Below are 18420 nucleotides of genomic sequence, written 5' to 3'. Positions count from 1 at the left end.
AGATTCAGACATTTTTCTACGGAAGGAACCTACTGAGTGTGTAAGGAAGTATTAAAAAGGGCAAATAAGGAATGATAGATAATTTTATGTGACTTAAAGTTTAAATATATACAACTGTGTAATTATTGTGAAATGCTGACAATTCTGTAATGATGAAATGAAGTATATCAAGACTGGCAAGATAATTCATGCACATTTATCATTTTCACATACATGTGAGCAAAGGGGGGGGGGGGGGGGGGGGAGAAAGAGAAATGCAGTTAGATAAAAATCAGTGCTCAGTGTGGAGAACTGCCAGAGAAAGACTGTGGTGCCTGAGGGAAATGAAACTATAACACACACATCAAAAAAAGTTATGCATCACCCCAGTTCTCAGAACTCCTGAAGATAGATGTTGACTGTGGATATTGTATCACAGACACAGTCCCTTTGACTGTTCAGAGATCTCACTAAACCCACCCAAAGATGTAAACAACCATGCATGAGCAGCAGCTATTAGATGGAGGGGATCTGACAGCCGATCAGTTCCAGTCATTCAACCAGAAGGGAGGTACACGGCTTGTGTTGTCTGTAGTTCAACCATCACAGACAGTCAGTACCACAGTTCCATGTTGTCCATATTGTTACTTTGTGCCAGGAAGGGCTCGCAACAAAGGAAATGTCCAGGTCTCTCGAAGTGAACTAAAGCGATGTTCTTCAGACATGGAAGAGATACAGAGAGACAGGAACTGTCGATGATATGTCTCGCTCAGACTGCCCAAGGGCTACTATTGCAGTGGATGACTGCTGCCTACAGATTATGACTTGGAGGAACCCTGACAGTGACACCACCATGTTGAATAATGCTTTGCGTCCAGCCACAGAATATCATGTTACAATTCGAACTGTGTGCAATAGGCTGCATGATGTGCAGCTTCACTCCCGACATCCATGGCAAGGTCCATCTTTGCATTATGACACCATACTGCATGGTAAAACATGCAGAATGGGACGCTAAGAATTGGCATCAAGTTCTCTTCTCCGATGAGTGTCACATACACCTCCAACCAGGCAATTGTCAGAGATGTGTTTTTGAGGCAACCCAGTCAGGCTGAATACCTTAGACACACTGTCCAGTGAGTGTAGCAAGGTGGAGGCACCCTGCTGTTTTAGGGTGGCATTATTTGGGGCCAACATACACCGCTGGTGGTCATGGAAGGCGTCGTAATGGCTGTACGATAAGTGAATGCCATCCTCCGACCGAAAGTGAAACCATATCAGCAGCATATTAGTGAGGCATTTATCTTCATGACCAACAATTTGTGCTCTCATCATGCACATCTTGTGAATGACTTCCTTCAGGATAATGACAAAGCTCGAATAGAGTGACCAGCATGTTCCCCAGACATGAACCCTATTGAACATGCCTGGGATGGTTGAAAAGGGCTGTTTATGGATGCTGTAACCCACCAACCTCTCTGAGGGATACAAATACAGGCATGCATCAATGCAAGAGGATGTGCTACTGGGTGTTAGAGGTACTGGTGTGTACAGCAATCTGGACCATCGCCTCTGAAGGTCTCACTGTATGGTAGTACAACATGCAGTGTGTGGATTTCATGAGCAATAAAAAAAGGCACAAATGATGTTTATGTTGATCTCTATTCCAATTTTCTGTACCGGTCCCAGAACTCTCGGAACCGAGGTGATGCAAAACTTTTTTTGATGTGCATAAGACCAGTCAGCACAGATTGTTAACAGAGTGTCGGCATTATCATCCATGACTGAAAAGCCAGCCGCGGTGGTCTCGCAGTTCTAGGCGCGCAGTCCAGAACCGCGCGACTGCTACGGTCGCAGGTTCGAATCCTGCCTCAGGCATGGATGTGTGTGTTGACCTTAGGTTAGTTAGGTTTAAGTAGTTCTAAGTTCTAGGGGACTGATGACGTCAGAAGTTAAGTCCCATAGTGCTCAGAGCCATTTGAACCATGACTGAAAAAATAGGTTAAGGATCTTCAGACACAGTTGTGGAAATTAGTGACATTACCCGGGAAGGTAGTTTTATAGTTGCTGACAGCGAAGTGTCAAGAGTAGCTAAAGCAAGTCATACTGTACATCTTGTTTACTACTCTAGTTCTAAATGGAAAATTCATTCAGAAGCACATACAGACATGTAGCATGTGACATCACTCCACTTGTAATAACAATAGTGTGTACACTGTTGGGCATAAACACAATGATGCTCCCACTTTGGATAGTTAATCAGCTTGATTTGCTGGATAATACTTTGCATGGTTGCAACAAAAATGCTATTTACTTGCATATCGAAGAATGTAGTGCACTTCTTGCTAATTTCTGTATGATGTTGCAATTTTAATGGACAGCAGTATAAAAACAGACTACCTGCAGTCTACTTTGCACTAAGCTAATTTTTCATTAAATAAATTGGAGTGGTGTACTCTTTAAGATGTTGTCTGCACTAAGTAAACTCTGTATCTTTTCACAGTTAATTTCATGGAAGCATAGAAAATTTTTGTCATATAGTATGAATTAGGGTACAAAAACATTAATGAGATAGTTGTCATTCAGTCTTCTTTATTTCTTCTTCTTCTTCCTTAGCATTTACCCACATGCTGGCAGGGTCTGCTTCTTTGGCTCTCTGGCACCATCTTATGTTGTGCCTGGTGAGGGTGCAGGCCTGAGATCTAGGGATCTTCATGCATGGTGTCAAGTTATTGCTGCCTAGGTTGTCCTGCTGACCGTACACCATTTACTCTCAAACAAGAACCAGTCTCTGCCACTGTTATTGAGTCTGCTCTAAGTTGATGCCTGAGTCATTGTAGTTTGCCTGTGTCATTGTAGTTTTTTAAGGACATCATATTTGGCATTGCCTGTAGAAATTATTAGTTTGTAAATGGCTTTCTTTAGTCTTGTCTACTATTCATGCTACAACATATAACTTGCAAACTTGATCATATTTTCTGATGTGACCATGCAGTTTTAATCTAGATGTCCACCTGAGCATCTTTGTTTCCATCGAGGCAAGTTGTCATTCTGCATCTTTTGTTGAAGCTTAGCATGCAGTACCATACAGTGCAGCTGAAATGATTACAAGCAATATAATATCAAATTGAGCCTGTCTGGAATCAGCTGGACACAGAGTACAACAGTCACAGAACACAATTTGAGCCTCATCCTGCTCAGGCAGTTCGAGATATCTACACTGGAATTTCCATCAGCAGCAATTGTTGAGTCTAGATACTTAAAAGTTCTTTTTCTTAGAAGGTCATGAATGCTGGTTCTAATGGTATTCAGGTCATTTAGATCTGTGATGTGATACTTTCTGTCTATGCAAATAGACCACTTGATTTTGCTTATGTTTTTTGTGTTCATTTGTTTTGTAAACTTGTTGTTGTGACTGCATATTTCAACCATTTTGCATTGTAAAATGCCAGAAATGAAGAAGTTTAATTGCAGTCTTAAATTTTATGATAATCAATGCAGGTATGTTGTTAGAAACTGTAAAAATGAAGAAATTGTTGCACCATAGTGAAATGAGGTTAGGCCTAAAAGTTTGCCAGGCAGTGCGTCAAAACACAAGTTGAAACATCTTACCAAAGATGAACAAGATTTTGGTGCTGTAAATAGTGAAAATAACAGTTACATTTTAATTAGTAAGTGCAAACTTTCAGAATTGCTTTTGTCTATTACTAAATGTAAACATTGTAGCATTGCATAATTCCTTGTGTTTAGTGACACATAAGTAGGAGGATGCATATCCAGCAAAATTGTCATGGAATATGAAGTGTGTAAAGTAATGAAACGTACAGTGACATCTCCTGTGACATGCAAAAAAATATAGTGAAATGAATATTTGCCTTTCTTATGCCATGAGGTGTATTGGGAAGGGAATAAACGCTGCCCAGATATTCTTTGTTATGATGGCTCTCCCACTGCCACCTGTCAATTTTGAGAGGTATATATAAACATATGCATAATGCCATTATGGAAGTCAGAGGGCAGCAAAAGAAACTGTAGATATTTGTTAAGCTACTGAGAATGATGAAACTTCCTGGCAGATTAAAACTGTGTGCCCGACCGAGACTCGAACTCGTGACCTTTGCCTTTCGCGGGCAAGTGCTCTACCAATTGAGCTACCGAAGCACGACTCACGTCCGGTACTCACAGCTTTACTTCTGCCAGTATCCGTCTCCTACCTTCCAAACTTTACAGAAGCTCTTCTGCGAAACTTGCAGAACTAGCACTCCTGAAAGAAAGGATATTGCGGAGACATGGCTTAGCCACAGCCTGGGGGATGTTTCCAGAATGAGATTTTCACTCTGCAGCGGAGTGTGCGCTGATATGAAACTTCCTGGCAGATTAAAACTGTGTGCCCGACCGAGACTTGAACTCGTGACCTTTGCCTTTCGCGGGCAAGTGCTCTACCAACTGAGCTACCGAAGCACGACTCACGTCCGGTACTCACAGCTTTACTTCTGCCAGTATCCGTCTCCTACCTTCCAAACTTTACAGAAGCTCTCTTCTGCGAAACTTGCAGAACTAGCACTCCTGAAAGAAAGGATATTGCAGAGACATGGCTTAGCCACAGCCTGGGGGATGTTTCCAGAATGAGATTTTCACTCTGCAGCGGAGTGTGCGCTGATATGAAACTTCCTGGCAGATTAAAACTGTGTGCCCGACCGAGACTTGAACTCGTGACCTTTGCCTTTCGCGGGCAAGTGCTCTACCAACTGAGCTACCGAAGCACGACTCACGTCCGGTACTCACAGCTTTACTTCTGCCAGTATCCGTCTCCTACCTTCCAAACTTTACAGAAGCTCTTCTGCGAAACTTGCAGAACTAGCACTCCTGAAAGAAAGGATATTGCGGAGACATGGCTTAGTCACAGCCTGGGGGATGTTTCCAGAATGAGATTTTCACTCTGCAGCGGAGTGTGCGCTGATATGAAACTTCCTGGCAGATTAAAACTGTGTGCCCGACCAAGACTCGAACTCGTGACCTTTGCCTTTCGCGGGCAAGTGCTCTACCAACTGAGCTACCGAAGCACGACTCACGTCCGGTACTCACAGCTTTACTTCTGCCAGTATCCGTCTCCTACCTTCCAAACTTTACAGAAGCTCTTCTGCGAAACTTGCAGAACTAGCACTCCTGAAAGAAAGGATATTGCGGAGACATGGCTTAGCCACAGCCTGGGGGATGTTTCCAGAATGAGATTTTCACTCTGCAGCGGAGTGTGCGCTGATATGAAACTTCCTGGCAGATTAAAACTGTGTGCCCGACCGAGACTCGAACTCGTGACCTTTGCCTTTCGCGGGCAAGTGCTCTACCAACTGAGCTACCGAAGCACGACTCACGTCCGGTACTCACAGCTTTACTTCTGCCAGTATTCGTCTCCTACCTTCCAAACTTTACAGAAGCTCTTCTGCGAAACTTGCAGAACTAGCACTCCTGAAAGAAAGGATATTGCGGAGACATGGCTTAGCCACAGCCTGGGGGATGTTTCCAGAATGAGATTTTCACTCTGCAGCGGAGTGTGCGCTGATATGAAACTTCCTGGCAGATTAAAACTGTGTGCCCGACCGAGACTTTAACTCGTGACCTTTGCCTTTCGCGGGCAAGTGCTCTACCAACTGAGCTACCGAAGCACGACTCACGTCCGGTACTCACAGCTTTACTTCTGCCAGTATCCGTCTCCTACCTTCCAAACTTTACAGAAGCTCTTCTGCGAAACTTGCAGAACTAGCACTCCTGAAAGAAAGGATATTGCGGAGACATGGCTTAGTCACAGCCTGGGGGATGTTTCCAGAATGAGATTTTCACTCTGCAGCGGAGTGTGCGCTGATATGAAACTTCCTGGCAGATTAAAACTGTGTGCCCGACCAAGACTCGAACTCGTGACCTTTGCCTTTCGCGGGCAAGTGCTCTACCAACTGAGCTACCGAAGCACGACTCACGTCCGGTACTCACAGCTTTACTTCTGCCAGTATCCGTCTCCTACCTTCCAAACTTTACAGAAGCTCTTCTGCGAAACTTGCAGAACTAGCACTCCTGAAAGAAAGGATATTGCGGAGACATGGCTTAGCCACAGCCTGGGGGATGTTTCCAGAATGAGATTTTCACTCTGCAGCGGAGTGTGCGCTGATATGAAACTTCCTGGCAGATTAAAACTGTGTGCCCGACCGAGACTCGAACTCGTGACCTTTGCCTTTCGCGGGCAAGTGCTCTACCAACTGAGCTACCGAAGCACGACTCACGTCCGGTACTCACAGCTTTACTTCTGCCAGTATCCGTCTCCTACCTTCCAAACTTTACAGAAGCTCTTCTGCGAAACTTGCAGAACTAGCACTCCTGAAAGAAAGGATATTGCAGAGACATGGCTTAGCCACAGCCTGGGGGATGTTTCCAGAATGAGATTTTCACTCTGCAGCGGAGTGTGCGCTGATATGAAACTTCCTGGCAGATTAAAACTGTGTGCCCGACCGAGACTCGAACTCGTGACCTTTGCCTTTCGCGGGCAAGTGCTCTACCAACTGAGCTACCGAAGCACGACTCACGTCCGGTACTCACAGCTTTACTTCTGCCAGTATCCGTCTCCTACCTTCCAAACTTTACAGAAGCTCTTCTGCGAAACTTGCAGAACTAGCACTCCTGAAAGAAAGGATATTGCGGAGACATGGCTTAGCCACAGCCTGGGGGATGTTTCCAGAATGAGATTTTCACTCTGCAGCGGAGTGTGCGCTGATATGAAACTTCCTGGCAGATTAAAACTGTGTGCCCGACCGAGACTCGAACTCGTGACCTTTGCCTTTCGCGGGCAAGTGCTCTACCAACTGAGCTACCGAAGCACGACTCACGTCCGGTACTCACAGCTTTACTTCTGTCAGTATCCGTCTCCTACCTTCCAAACTTTACAGAAGCTCTTCTGCGAAACTTGCAGAACTAGCACTCCTGAAAGAAAGGATATTGCGGAGACATGGCTTAGCCACAGCCTGGGGGATGTTTCCAGAATGAGATTTTCACTCTGCAGCGGAGTGTGCGCTGATATGAAACACAGTTTTAATCTGCCAGGAAGTTTCATATCAGCGCACACTCCGCTGCAGAGTGAAAATCTCATTCTGGAAACATCCCCCAGGCTGTGGCTAAGCCATGTCTCCGCAATATCCTTTCTTTCAGGAGTGCTAGTTCTGCAAGTTTCGCAGAAGAGCTTCTGTAAAGTTTGGAAGGTAGGAGCTCTGCCCTTACTCTTTGCCTTTAAATATGTCTGCTTGTGTCTGTGTATGTGCGGATGGATATGTGTGTGTGTGTGTGTGTGTGTGCGCGAGTGTACATCTGTCCTTTTTTTCCCCTAAGGGAAGTCTTTCTGCTCCCGGGATTGGAATGACTCCTTACCCTCTCCCTTAAAACCTACATCCTTTCGTCTTTCCCTCTCCTTCCTGAAGAAGCAACCATCGGTTGTGAAAGCTAGCAATTCTGTGTGTGTGTTTGTGTGTTTTGTTCATGTGCCTGTCTGCCGGCGCTTTCCCACTTGGTAAGTCTTGGAATCTTTGTTTTTAACTTCCACATGGGAAAAATATATTAAAAACAAAGATTCCAAGACTTACCAAGCGGGAAAGCGTCGGTAGATAGGCACAATGAATAAAAACACACAAACACACACACAGAATTTCGAGCTTTCGCAACCGGCGGCTGCTTCGTCAGGAAAGAGGGAAGGAAAAGGAAAGATGGAAGCATGTGGGTAGGGAGAGGGTCATTCCAATCCCGGGAGCAGAAAGACTTACCTTAGGGGGAAAAAAGGATAGGTATATACTCGCACACACACACAAACACATATCCATCCATACATACACTTTAAAACCCACATCCTTTCATCTTTCCTTTTCCTTTCCTCTTTCCTGAAGAAGCAGCCGCCTGTTACGAAAGCTCGAAATTCTGTGTGTGTGTTTGTGTGTTTTATTCTTTGTGCCTATCTACCAGCACTTTCCCGCTTGGTAAGTCTTGGAATCTTTGTTTATATATAAAATAGAAAGAAACTTCCACATGGGAAAAATATATTAAAAACAAAGATTCCAAGACTTACCAAGCAGGAAAGCGCCGGTAGATAGGCACAATGTAACAAAGATGCTGTGACTTACCAAATGCAAAAGTGCTGAAAGTGCTGGTACATAGACACGATAAAAGTACACAAACACACACACAAATTTCATGCTTTCGCAACTCAAATTTGCTTCATCTTTCTCGTTTTTTAAGTCACAGCATCTTTGTTTTTATATATATTTTTTCCCACGTGGGATTTTTCCCTCTGTTGTATTCACTACAGAGTAGTCATGTAGATGTAGATACCTTTAGTGGGCAGTAGCACGTCATCAGCATACAGTAAAGTTGAGGGTACAGTTTTCTGGAGATCTCTTGTGACTATTGATGACTGTGATGAAGAGGAGAGCTGAGAGAGCAGAACTCTGATGTAACTCTACAGAAACAGGAAAACCATCTGAGAGTCCAGCTGCTAACTGTATTTTCTCTGTAGGTCATAACAGAGCAGTCTGAACTTCCTAATGATTCTTAAGATACTCCATGTTCTTTCTGGGCAAGCCAAATTAACACATGTGGCACTCAGTCAAAGGACATTTTGAGGTAAAGGAAGGCAAGAGTTAAGTGCCTTGACTTCTCACAATGTTTTTCAATAAACAAGTGAGCAGCATGTTTATTATGTGTCCTCCCATGGCCTCTCTCAAATCCATATTGATTGGTGGTGAGAGTGACAATTTGTCAGATCCATTTACTGATTAATATGTTTAAAGACATTCGTCATATGTGATAAGAGGTATATTGAATGCTAGGTGCTAGATTCAGCTAGGCTACACTTCTGTGTCCAAGCTGGAACTGTTATACTGTGTGTCCAATCAACTGGAATCCTGCCCTTTCCAGTAATTTTGTTGAAGAAACCTGTCTGCCATTCATTTGAATCCCAATTCTTTCATTTCTGTAGCTCTGCAGGTAGATCATCAGGTTCCACTTATTCGTCATTTTCAAGAAACAAAGGAATTAATGACATTAGCTGCTAGCGGGCACTGATTAAATCAATGGGGAAAATTGAAAATTTGTAGTGGACTGGATTTGAAACCTAGGTCTGCTGCTTACTGGCAAATGCAGTGACCAATGCACCATATGGACACAGTGGTCATTGCAACTACATGGGCTACCTTATCACACCTCCCATGAGACCCAACTTCTCAAATTACCCACACACTGCTGATCTTGTGCCCTTGCCCATTATTCTCATTACTCTTATCATTTCACCAGTTCTGTTAAAAGTTTGAGCCTGGTGTGCATTTGGGTAGAACTGATGAATTGGTCACCTTGATTATAGAAGTGGTGTCTGTTCTTTCAAACTTGTCTGAGTTCAGACACGTTCAAAAGAAAAGGCACCACATATATGCTGATCTGCCAGAACATTATGGCCACCTACCTAACAGCCAGTCTGTCCACATTTGCCACAGATAACAGTGGCAATGTGTCCTGACATGGAAGGAGTAAGGCCTTGGTAAGTCACTGGAGGGAGTTGGCACCACATCTGCACACACAAGTCACATAATTCCCATAAATTCCAGGGAGGAGGCGGTGAGCTGATCAATCGCATCCCAGATGTGTTCGATCATGTTCAGATCTGGTGAGTTGGAGGGCCAGCACATCAACTGGAACTCACCACTGTGTTTCCCAAACCACTCCATCACTCTCCTGGCCTTGTGAAATGTCACATTATCTTGTTGAAAAATGCCAGTACTGTCAGGAAACAGGATCATCATGAAGGGGTGTACGTGGTTTGCAACCAGTGTATGATACTCCTTGGCCACCATGGTGCCTTGCACAAGCTCTACTGGATCCTTGGATGCCCCAGTGAATGTTCCCCAGAGCATAATGGAGCTACAGCCAGCCTGTTTCCCTTCCACAGTTCAGGTGGCAAGGAACTGTTTTCCTGGAAGCTGACCAATTCATGTCCTCCTATCGGGGTGATGAAGAAATTATTGGGATTCATCAGACCCTGCAACACTCTGCCACTGCACCAACACCCAGTGCCAACAGACAAGTGGCCATATCATTCATAGTTGTTGATGTTATGGTGTTAACATTGGTACATGCATGGGTAGTTGGCTGTGGAGCCTCATGTTAGGAGTGTTTGGTGCACTTGTACTCTGCCCAGCATTAAAATCTGATGCTATTTCTGCCACAGTTGCCTGTCCTGTTTTATCAGCCCACCCAGACTATGACATCTGACATCTGTAATGATAGGGGGCTGCCCAACCCCACATCATCTGGAAGTGGTTTCACTATGTCTTGAAGACACTCACCACAGCTCTCCTCAAACATCCAACAATTATGTAGTTCTCAAAATGCTCATGCTGATCCTCTGGGCCATCACAATCTACTTTCAGTTCAACTCAGATAGGTCACACACCTTGCCCATTCTACACACAGACAGCACGTTCACTGATATTACATGCACAGTGTGTGTGTTTCTGACCGGCAGTCATTCTTCACCAGGCTGAAACTCTTATGGGAATCAGCAAAATCCCATGAGTAATGAGGAAAATGCACAAGGGGCACTACATCGGTAGTGTGTTGATAAGTTGAGAATTCATTTGACAGCAGGTGTGCTACGATAGACTGTGCAGTTGCGATGACCACTGTGCCCGTATGACACAGCGGTTGGTGCATCTGCCTAATAAGCAGGAGACCTGTGTTCAAGTTTTCATGTTTCCCCATTGATTTAAAACAATGTCTACTGGCAGCTAAAGTCTTTAATTTGCTTGTGTCTTGATTTATAGTGGCTACAAGATCAAAATAGTGTCTGTTCTTTTGGACATGTTTGAAAGAGTAGACATCACATACAGGGTGATTCAGAGGGAATGTCACATAATTTGTGAGGTAACTCTACAAGTGAAAATAAACCAAAAAAAGTCCTATTAATATGTGTCTCATTATCAATTGTTATGGAACTGGAGCAGTTTGAAGACTGTACACATCCTTGCATGATTATGAAGACAAGTGTGAATATTACTCACTGGAATGCTGTCATATATTGGGGAACCCCAACACCCCTTGTAGAATGGATCAGTCATCTGTCTCACCATTATTCTGTCCACCACAGTGCCCACACAGCATTTTGGTAAATGATATTCACACTTGTCTTCATGTCCATTCATGGATCTGGGTAGTCTTCAACCTGCTCCAGTTCTGTAATGATAGAAAATTGGACACATGTTCATAGGACTTTTTTGGTTTATTTTCACTTGTAGGATCACCTCACAAATTATGTGACATACATCCTGAATCACCCTGTATATATAAAAGGGTGTTCAAAAAGAAACAAGCTGGAGGCATAATTACAGAAACCAGTACCTGTATGTTAGAAGTATTGATCCTGGCTGTTGAGACACTTGTCTCAGTGTGACACAAGGCAGTGAATGGCTGTCTCATAAAATTCCCAGGACTGTGATGTTAACCAGTTCCACACATACAGCTGGACATCATCATCCGAGGTGAAGGTTATGCTGACGTTTTTCTTTGACCAAGATGGCCCCCTTCCAAGTCACTTCCTGCAGCACGGGACAGCAGTGAATGTCCAGTATTACTTGCAAACCTTGACCACCCTTCGCCAAGCAATAAAATCAAAACAACCAGGCAGTCTCACCTGTGGGGTCATTCTGCTCCACGATAATGCAAACGCTCATAAGGCCAACACAGTCGCGGCACTTCTGAAGAAATTCAAATCGGAGGTTTTTGGCCACCCTCCATACAGTCCAGACCTCTCTTCCTGTGATTATACAATTTTTGATCCACTTAAAATGGATCTGAGAGGGAAACGATTCACCTTGGATGACAACATCCATGTGTATGTGTGGAACTGGTTAACATCGCAGCCCCGAGAATTCTATGAGACAGCAATACACCACCTTATGTCACAGTGGGACACGTGTCTCAACAGCCTGGGTCAATACTTCTAAAATACAGGTACTGATTTATGTTATTATGCCTCTGGTTTGTTTCTTTTTGAACACCCCTTATAATTAAGGTGAGGACAACTAACTGATCATTTCAGTGCAGGAATCCTTGAAATAACCATGAGTAATTAGAATAATGGGCAAGGGTCACTAGATTGGTAGTGTGTGGATAAGTTAAGAATTTGGATCTGATGGGAGGCATGCTAAGGTAATCCATACAGTTGCAATGACCACTGTGTCTGGATGCTGCAGTGATCATCGAATCTGCGTAGTATTTCTACTGATGTCTGAAAACAGTGCACTGTATGACATTAAATCAGTTTTTACTTAATTTGCAGTCTAATAATTATAGCTAGTATTAGTAGCATGTTTTTATGTTGGTTTGTTCATCCAAGTACACGTGACACAAGAAAGCCTTTAATGTTTGTAGAATGTAGAGTGTAGTTTATTCATCTCATAACCTACAGTTACAAATCAAAGATTTTTGTACTGGAGATACATCAAAGTACTTTTTAAGCAGGCATTTCTAAATTTCTAGACATAAACAATTTAACAAAAATATATGTAACACTTATGGTCATTTTTGCAACTTCTAATGCAATTTATACAATATATTAACAATTTATTATACAATACATAATCTTTATTGTTTCTTTTCGTTTCAAAATGCCAAACTGTCCTGCATGAATTCTTCAATTGAATAACAACATTTGTCCACTGATGTATTAAATAACAATCTTTTTAGTGGGCCAAACTTCTCATTTAACAGATGTGTGTTATTTCATGTACTGTAAATTTTTAACCCCATGTACAAAGGTGTTTGAGTGTAAAGTTTTAAATTATGTGAGGGAGGTTTGAAACTATGTCTATGATGAGTACTGTAATTGTGGTTGAAATGAAAATTGTCAAGTGAGTTTTGATTTTTATACATGAAAATGCAAATTTCATATATGTAAAGAGAAGGAATGGTTAGTAATTTTAATTTTTTAAATAATGGGTGACACGATGTTCTTTTTTGGATCAAACACTTTCTTATGATTCTCTTTTGAAGTGTAAGTAATCTCGCATTGTTCGTAGAGTTTCCCCATAAAATTATTCCCTATGGAATTATAGTTTCAAAGTAGCTGTGGTAGACTATCTTCTTGGTGTCCACAAAGGTGGAACCAAATAAGACACTCATCACCTAAGCTAGGCTGTTTAGTTTATTTGTTAAAAAGTCTACATGTGCCCTCAAATTTAAACTTTTTTCAAGATTTAGACCTAGAAATTTTACGTAACTTGCTTCAGTCAGTTTCTGATCACTGTGCACTATTTTTATGGGAGATGCTGATGATGTTTTAGCACTGAAATGCCCTAATTGTGTTTTTGTGACATTGAGTTGTAGTCCATTTTGCTGAAACCATAAACCATAATTCTAGGTTTCCCATTATATTTTCCACACTATCATGAATTTATTGTAAATTGTCATTTTCAATTAAAATTGAGGTGTCATCTGCGAATAAAATGGGGTGAACATCAGTACTTAATGTAAATCATTTATGTACAGCAGAAAAAGATGTTTTTGTTGTTGTTGTGGACTTCAGTCCTGAGACTGGTTTGATGCAGCTCTCCAAGCTACTCTATCCTGTGCAAGCTGCTTCATCTCCCAGTAAGTACTGCAGCCTACATCCTTCTGAATCTGCAGAAAAAGATAAGGCCCTAAAATTGAGCCCCATGGGACCCCTGTATAAATCTTTTTCCAGTCAGAAAATGTTTTTTTTCATTTGAATTTAGGATAACTCTGTTTCTTTTCTGACAAATAAGATTTGAATCACTGTAATGCCCTGTCCACGGTCCCATATCTCTCTATCTTTTATTTTCCCCTGGACAGTATGTCAGGGCTGAAGTATGCATGGACATAAGATGGATAGTCTATACTGACAGGCATAGTTCATTTATTAGCATAGTTATGACCATGCAGAGAACATCAGTAATAAATTATGTGATGTGTTTGTCGGAAGACTGTTAGATGCAAAGAAAAAAAAAACTAACACACTGAAGTGGGTACATATCAAGGTACCAATGATCACTGTGTCCGCACTTATACCCCTGAAACCCTGTATTTCACCAATTAAAAAATGTACCATTGTCATAGGGATTGTATTATACTTTGAATGAAAAAAGAAACATAATGATAATTATTAAACAAAAATTTCATAAAACTTCATTTCTTTCTTAAAACTGATTTTTTCTCCTTTTTCTGTTCTAGAAGTCAGTAAAATCTTCAAAAAGAAATATTGATGTAGAACAAAAACCACCTGATACATCTACACAGGAGATTTTAAATACATCCTGCTCAAATCGAAAAGAAGATATATTAAGGTTATTATACCGTTGAAAAAGATTGAATTCATGGATAATATATTTTTGCAACTGTAATCTTTGGGAAGATCCTTATTTCTGTAGAAAAGTCAAGTATACAGGTAACCTTAGATAATAATTTACTTTTACATGCTGACAGCTTAGGGTGGACTAGGATTATCTGCAGAGGGAAGATGTTGAGTAGCTGAAGGAGGCGCAGTTTTGGTTATAATGACTTCTTTATTGAGTCTTAATTATAATTAATCATGTGTAGAATATGACAGCATCTCCCAAGAGGCAACAGCTTCCGACTGCTGACTGCACGTTGTGCTGCTGGGTAGCAGATGCTGCATTGTCAGGTTCCCATGTTTCCTGGCTGTACTGAGTATGACTGCCAACAGTGGCAATAGGGTTCTTAGGCTGCATCATTCTCCTTTGTGTGGAGGCTGTCAGAAATGCTTTATGAAGAGGCGTAGCACTGCACTTTGTCATACTTATGACCAAATAATATGTCTTACATTTCCTGGAATACATATGTTTTATGTTTCAGTCTTTTACATGCTGTGTGCTACAAGATGAACATATTTTGAAAATTCGATTTTTTTTAGTATTCACGCTGTTCGCAAATGTCGTAGATCCGGGGCTGATGCACAGAGCAGTCTGAGTTATAGTAGGTAGTCTCCACGTGATGCGTGTTTTGATTTAATGATTTTGCTGTTTCCCCTTCATTTACTCTCACGTCAAATGAAAACAAAACAGCTATCTGTGGCCTGGAGCTATCAAGTGAATTAAAACACCTTCACATAGTTACAGAAGGCTGAAATACGTCATTAGTTTCAGATTTTGTTTCCACCTTTCTGACAGTGAAGCACTAATTGCCTTGCAGAACAATGAATTTATTTTTGTCTGTTTGCTAAAGAAATTTGACTTTTGTTAACCTTTTCCGCAGAGTCAGTGAATGTATTTGAAACGAAATGTTTAATTCAACAGTACTGGCTAGTTTCAAAAAGTGCATGTTTTCATTTTCTAGCATGTATGGCATTATGCCATAATAAAGAACCAGACATGATATAATACAGTACTGGTGCTCCAAGAAAATTTACATCCCGAAAACCACACTGAAAAGCTTAATATCAGGTCGAGGTCTACTTCATTGGGAATCTGGACATATGAATGTGCCCTTTAAGTGTGCACTTTAAATGTGCACATTTTAATATGGTTCACAAAATTCCGATGCTCTTGCTGTATCCTCTTGTTTCTTTCATGACATAATGTATGATCTTTTAATGTTTTACATGTACGCACATACGGGCTTCCTATGCCATTGTAGCTGCACAAGCATGATGATGTTGCCTGTTATCTGCGCTCTTTGGCAACTGCTGAAACAGACCTATTTCTAACAAGTCATGGGAAAATATTGCGAATGGTAGTTTGAAAAGCGTTACTTTTAAAGTAAATATCGTTTTACGTAAGTTGAACTATGTGCGAGAATGTACAATGAATTTCTTAAATTACAGAGTGTTTGACTTTCATTTAAAAATCAACTGATGACGAGCCATTTAGAATAATTTTGAACCCTGAAGATCAGACATTTATGTCACTATTAACAATTTTACCGGCACTTTTGTGTGATATATGTTAAAGTGTAACACGCACAAAAAAGATCAACAGTATATGTGAAAGCTTAGCTTCTCTTGCTTCTTAAGACCAATATTATGTGTGGAAACTTTGCTTTTCTTGTAGCAATACTATGTATATTAATTTAAACTATTAACTTTCCCTGTTTGTGTGTTCGTGCTATGTAACTGTGATGTTGCTGTTGGCTGACTACATCACGTGTCCTATGCTCTGAATATCCTCTGTCATCGGCTGGTGAGATCACGTGACATGAACTATGAACAGCTTACAAAAGTGCATCAAAATCTCAATTTCAATGATTCGGAAATAAACATGCTGTGTTTAGCGCAATTCCAATGTATACTTTCATAATACGAAAATACACAGCGTACATGTTGCTGCACACCATAGATATTTCCAAAACGTGTCTTTTTTCCCTGAGTTTCGTTTTCTAAAGTGCCGGGAAATTGTATGCCCGCATATAAAACCATAACCATTCAAAGGATTGCTAAGGGGAAATATACTGTCACCCGGGAGAAAGTGTATTTTTAACCGGGAAATCCGGGAAATTTTTTTCCTTGTCTACGTATACACCCTGTAATAGGAATTGTCCAAGTCTGCAAAATAGCTATTAGTTGCGACAATCACCTCCTCATTTGAATAAAATCTTTGACCCGCAAGCCATTTCTTCAAATTGGGGAACAAATAGCAGTCTGAGGGATCCAAGTCTGGAGAATAGGGAGATGTGAAACGAGTTGGAATCCTATTTCCATAAATTTTGCAACCACAACTGCTGAGGTGTGTCCTGGTGCATTGTCGTGATGGAAAAGGGCATTTTGTGGTCCAATTGTTGGCTTTTTTCTTGCAGCTTGGTTTTCAGACAGTCCAATAATGATGAATAATATGCACCTCTAATAGTTTTACCCTTTTCCAGATAGTTGATGAGGATTATCCCTTGCGAATTCCGAAAGACACTCATCATAAACTTTCCAGCTGAAGGAATGGTCTTTGCCTATTTTTGGTGCAGATTCTCCCTTGGTAACCCATTGGTTAGATTGTTGTTTGGTCTCAGGAGTACAAGGTTTCATCAACAGTGATGAAACGATGCTTTAAGTCCTGCAAACCATTCTCGCAACACTTCACACGATTCTGTTTCTGGTCACGTATGAGCAGTCGTGGGACCCATCTTGTGGATAGCCCCCTCATGTCCAAATGTTTATGCAAAATATTATGTAACCATTCATTCAAGATGCACACAGCACTATCAATCTCATACACCTTAACTCTTCTGTCATCCATCACCATATCACAGATTTTATCAATTATTTCTGGAGTCGTAACCTCTACAGGGCGTCCAGAACGTTCAGCATCACTTGTGCCCATAAGGCCACTCCTGAAATTTTGAAACCACTTATAAACTGTTCTGATCGAAGGTGCAGAGCCACCGTAATGTGTATCAAATTTCTCTGTAGTCTCCTGAGTCGTTTTGCTTCTCATAAAGTAATGCTTAATCACCACACAAAATTCGTTTTCATACATTTTTTGACAATCACTCAACTTCCTTGATTCACACAAATGCCAAAAACAAAGGAATAGACCAAAAATGCTAGTAAATAAACATGATCTCGATACATGCTGGAGACTTTGCACGGACTTTTAAGATGCCCCTTGTATGTAACTCAATGTGTGGATTATATTCAGGGTAGTGGTTCCTGTCATAGTGGCTGGTAATCAGTTGGTTGGTCCAGATATGTCACACTGAGTACTATTGATTAACAACCCTATAGTTCTACACTCTTTAGAAAACCTCATTTTTTTCTGAAATGACTTGATTTGGACTTACTATGGCTGAATTTTGAGGGTGAAACAATGAAAACTCACATCACCTCAGAACAGTATGTGCCTCTTTTACAGGGCAGATGGTGATGAGCTCAGCTTGGTTGCATAGTAATTCCTGCATGGAGAGTAGGGCATGGAACTATTTGTATGTTGCCACCAATAGTACGTCTTGCACTTTTAACTGTACAAATTTTTGTATGGTTTCCCATGCCAAGGGGCAAGCATGAAGAATGTAACACCCAAATCTACAATCCTTACATGTTAATGGTATGTGAATATGGATTTCCAAACAGGTGTCCACATGCTTACTCAAAATGATGGTTGTGTAGTAGTATAGTGATAGAAATCCTTCCTTTACAACAGTTTGTAATTCTAATGGTACAGGTAATTTGGTTTGGATTTTCTGCAGTCCTTCCAGGAATTGGACCAATGGTAACAGTAATCAAATTTGGGAATTTAGCAGCATTGCAGAAATTGTGTGCAGCTGTCTGGTATTGTTTATTACATCCTTCTCCAGAATGGTGATCTGGGTAGTATGTAACTCCACCGTTATAATGTCTTATTAATATCCCGTAGTTACCTTATTATTCTTGCTTGCAGCCTAATTGTGTAGTGTTTTGCCAGGTCA

The 18420-nt window shown here is 41.3% G+C and overlaps 1 protein-coding gene across 1 annotated transcript in view; it reads left to right on the top strand.

Moving 5' to 3' along the window:
- LOC126336333 (uncharacterized) overlaps positions 1–18420 on the top strand; it is a 257872-nt gene that overhangs the window by 152338 nt on the left and 87114 nt on the right. Inside the window, exon 7 of the mRNA XM_049999896.1 lies at positions 14245–14357. Within this exon, the coding sequence (XP_049855853.1) occupies positions 14245–14357 (113 nt within the window). The remainder of the gene's footprint in view (positions 1–14244; positions 14358–18420) is intronic.

Source organism: Schistocerca gregaria, chromosome 2 (assembly GCF_023897955.1).
Source record: "Schistocerca gregaria isolate iqSchGreg1 chromosome 2, iqSchGreg1.2, whole genome shotgun sequence".
NCBI classification, from domain to species: domain Eukaryota; kingdom Metazoa; phylum Arthropoda; class Insecta; order Orthoptera; family Acrididae; genus Schistocerca; species Schistocerca gregaria.
The sequence above is the reverse complement of the archived record's forward strand: the minus strand, read 5'-3'. Positions and strand labels throughout refer to the sequence as shown.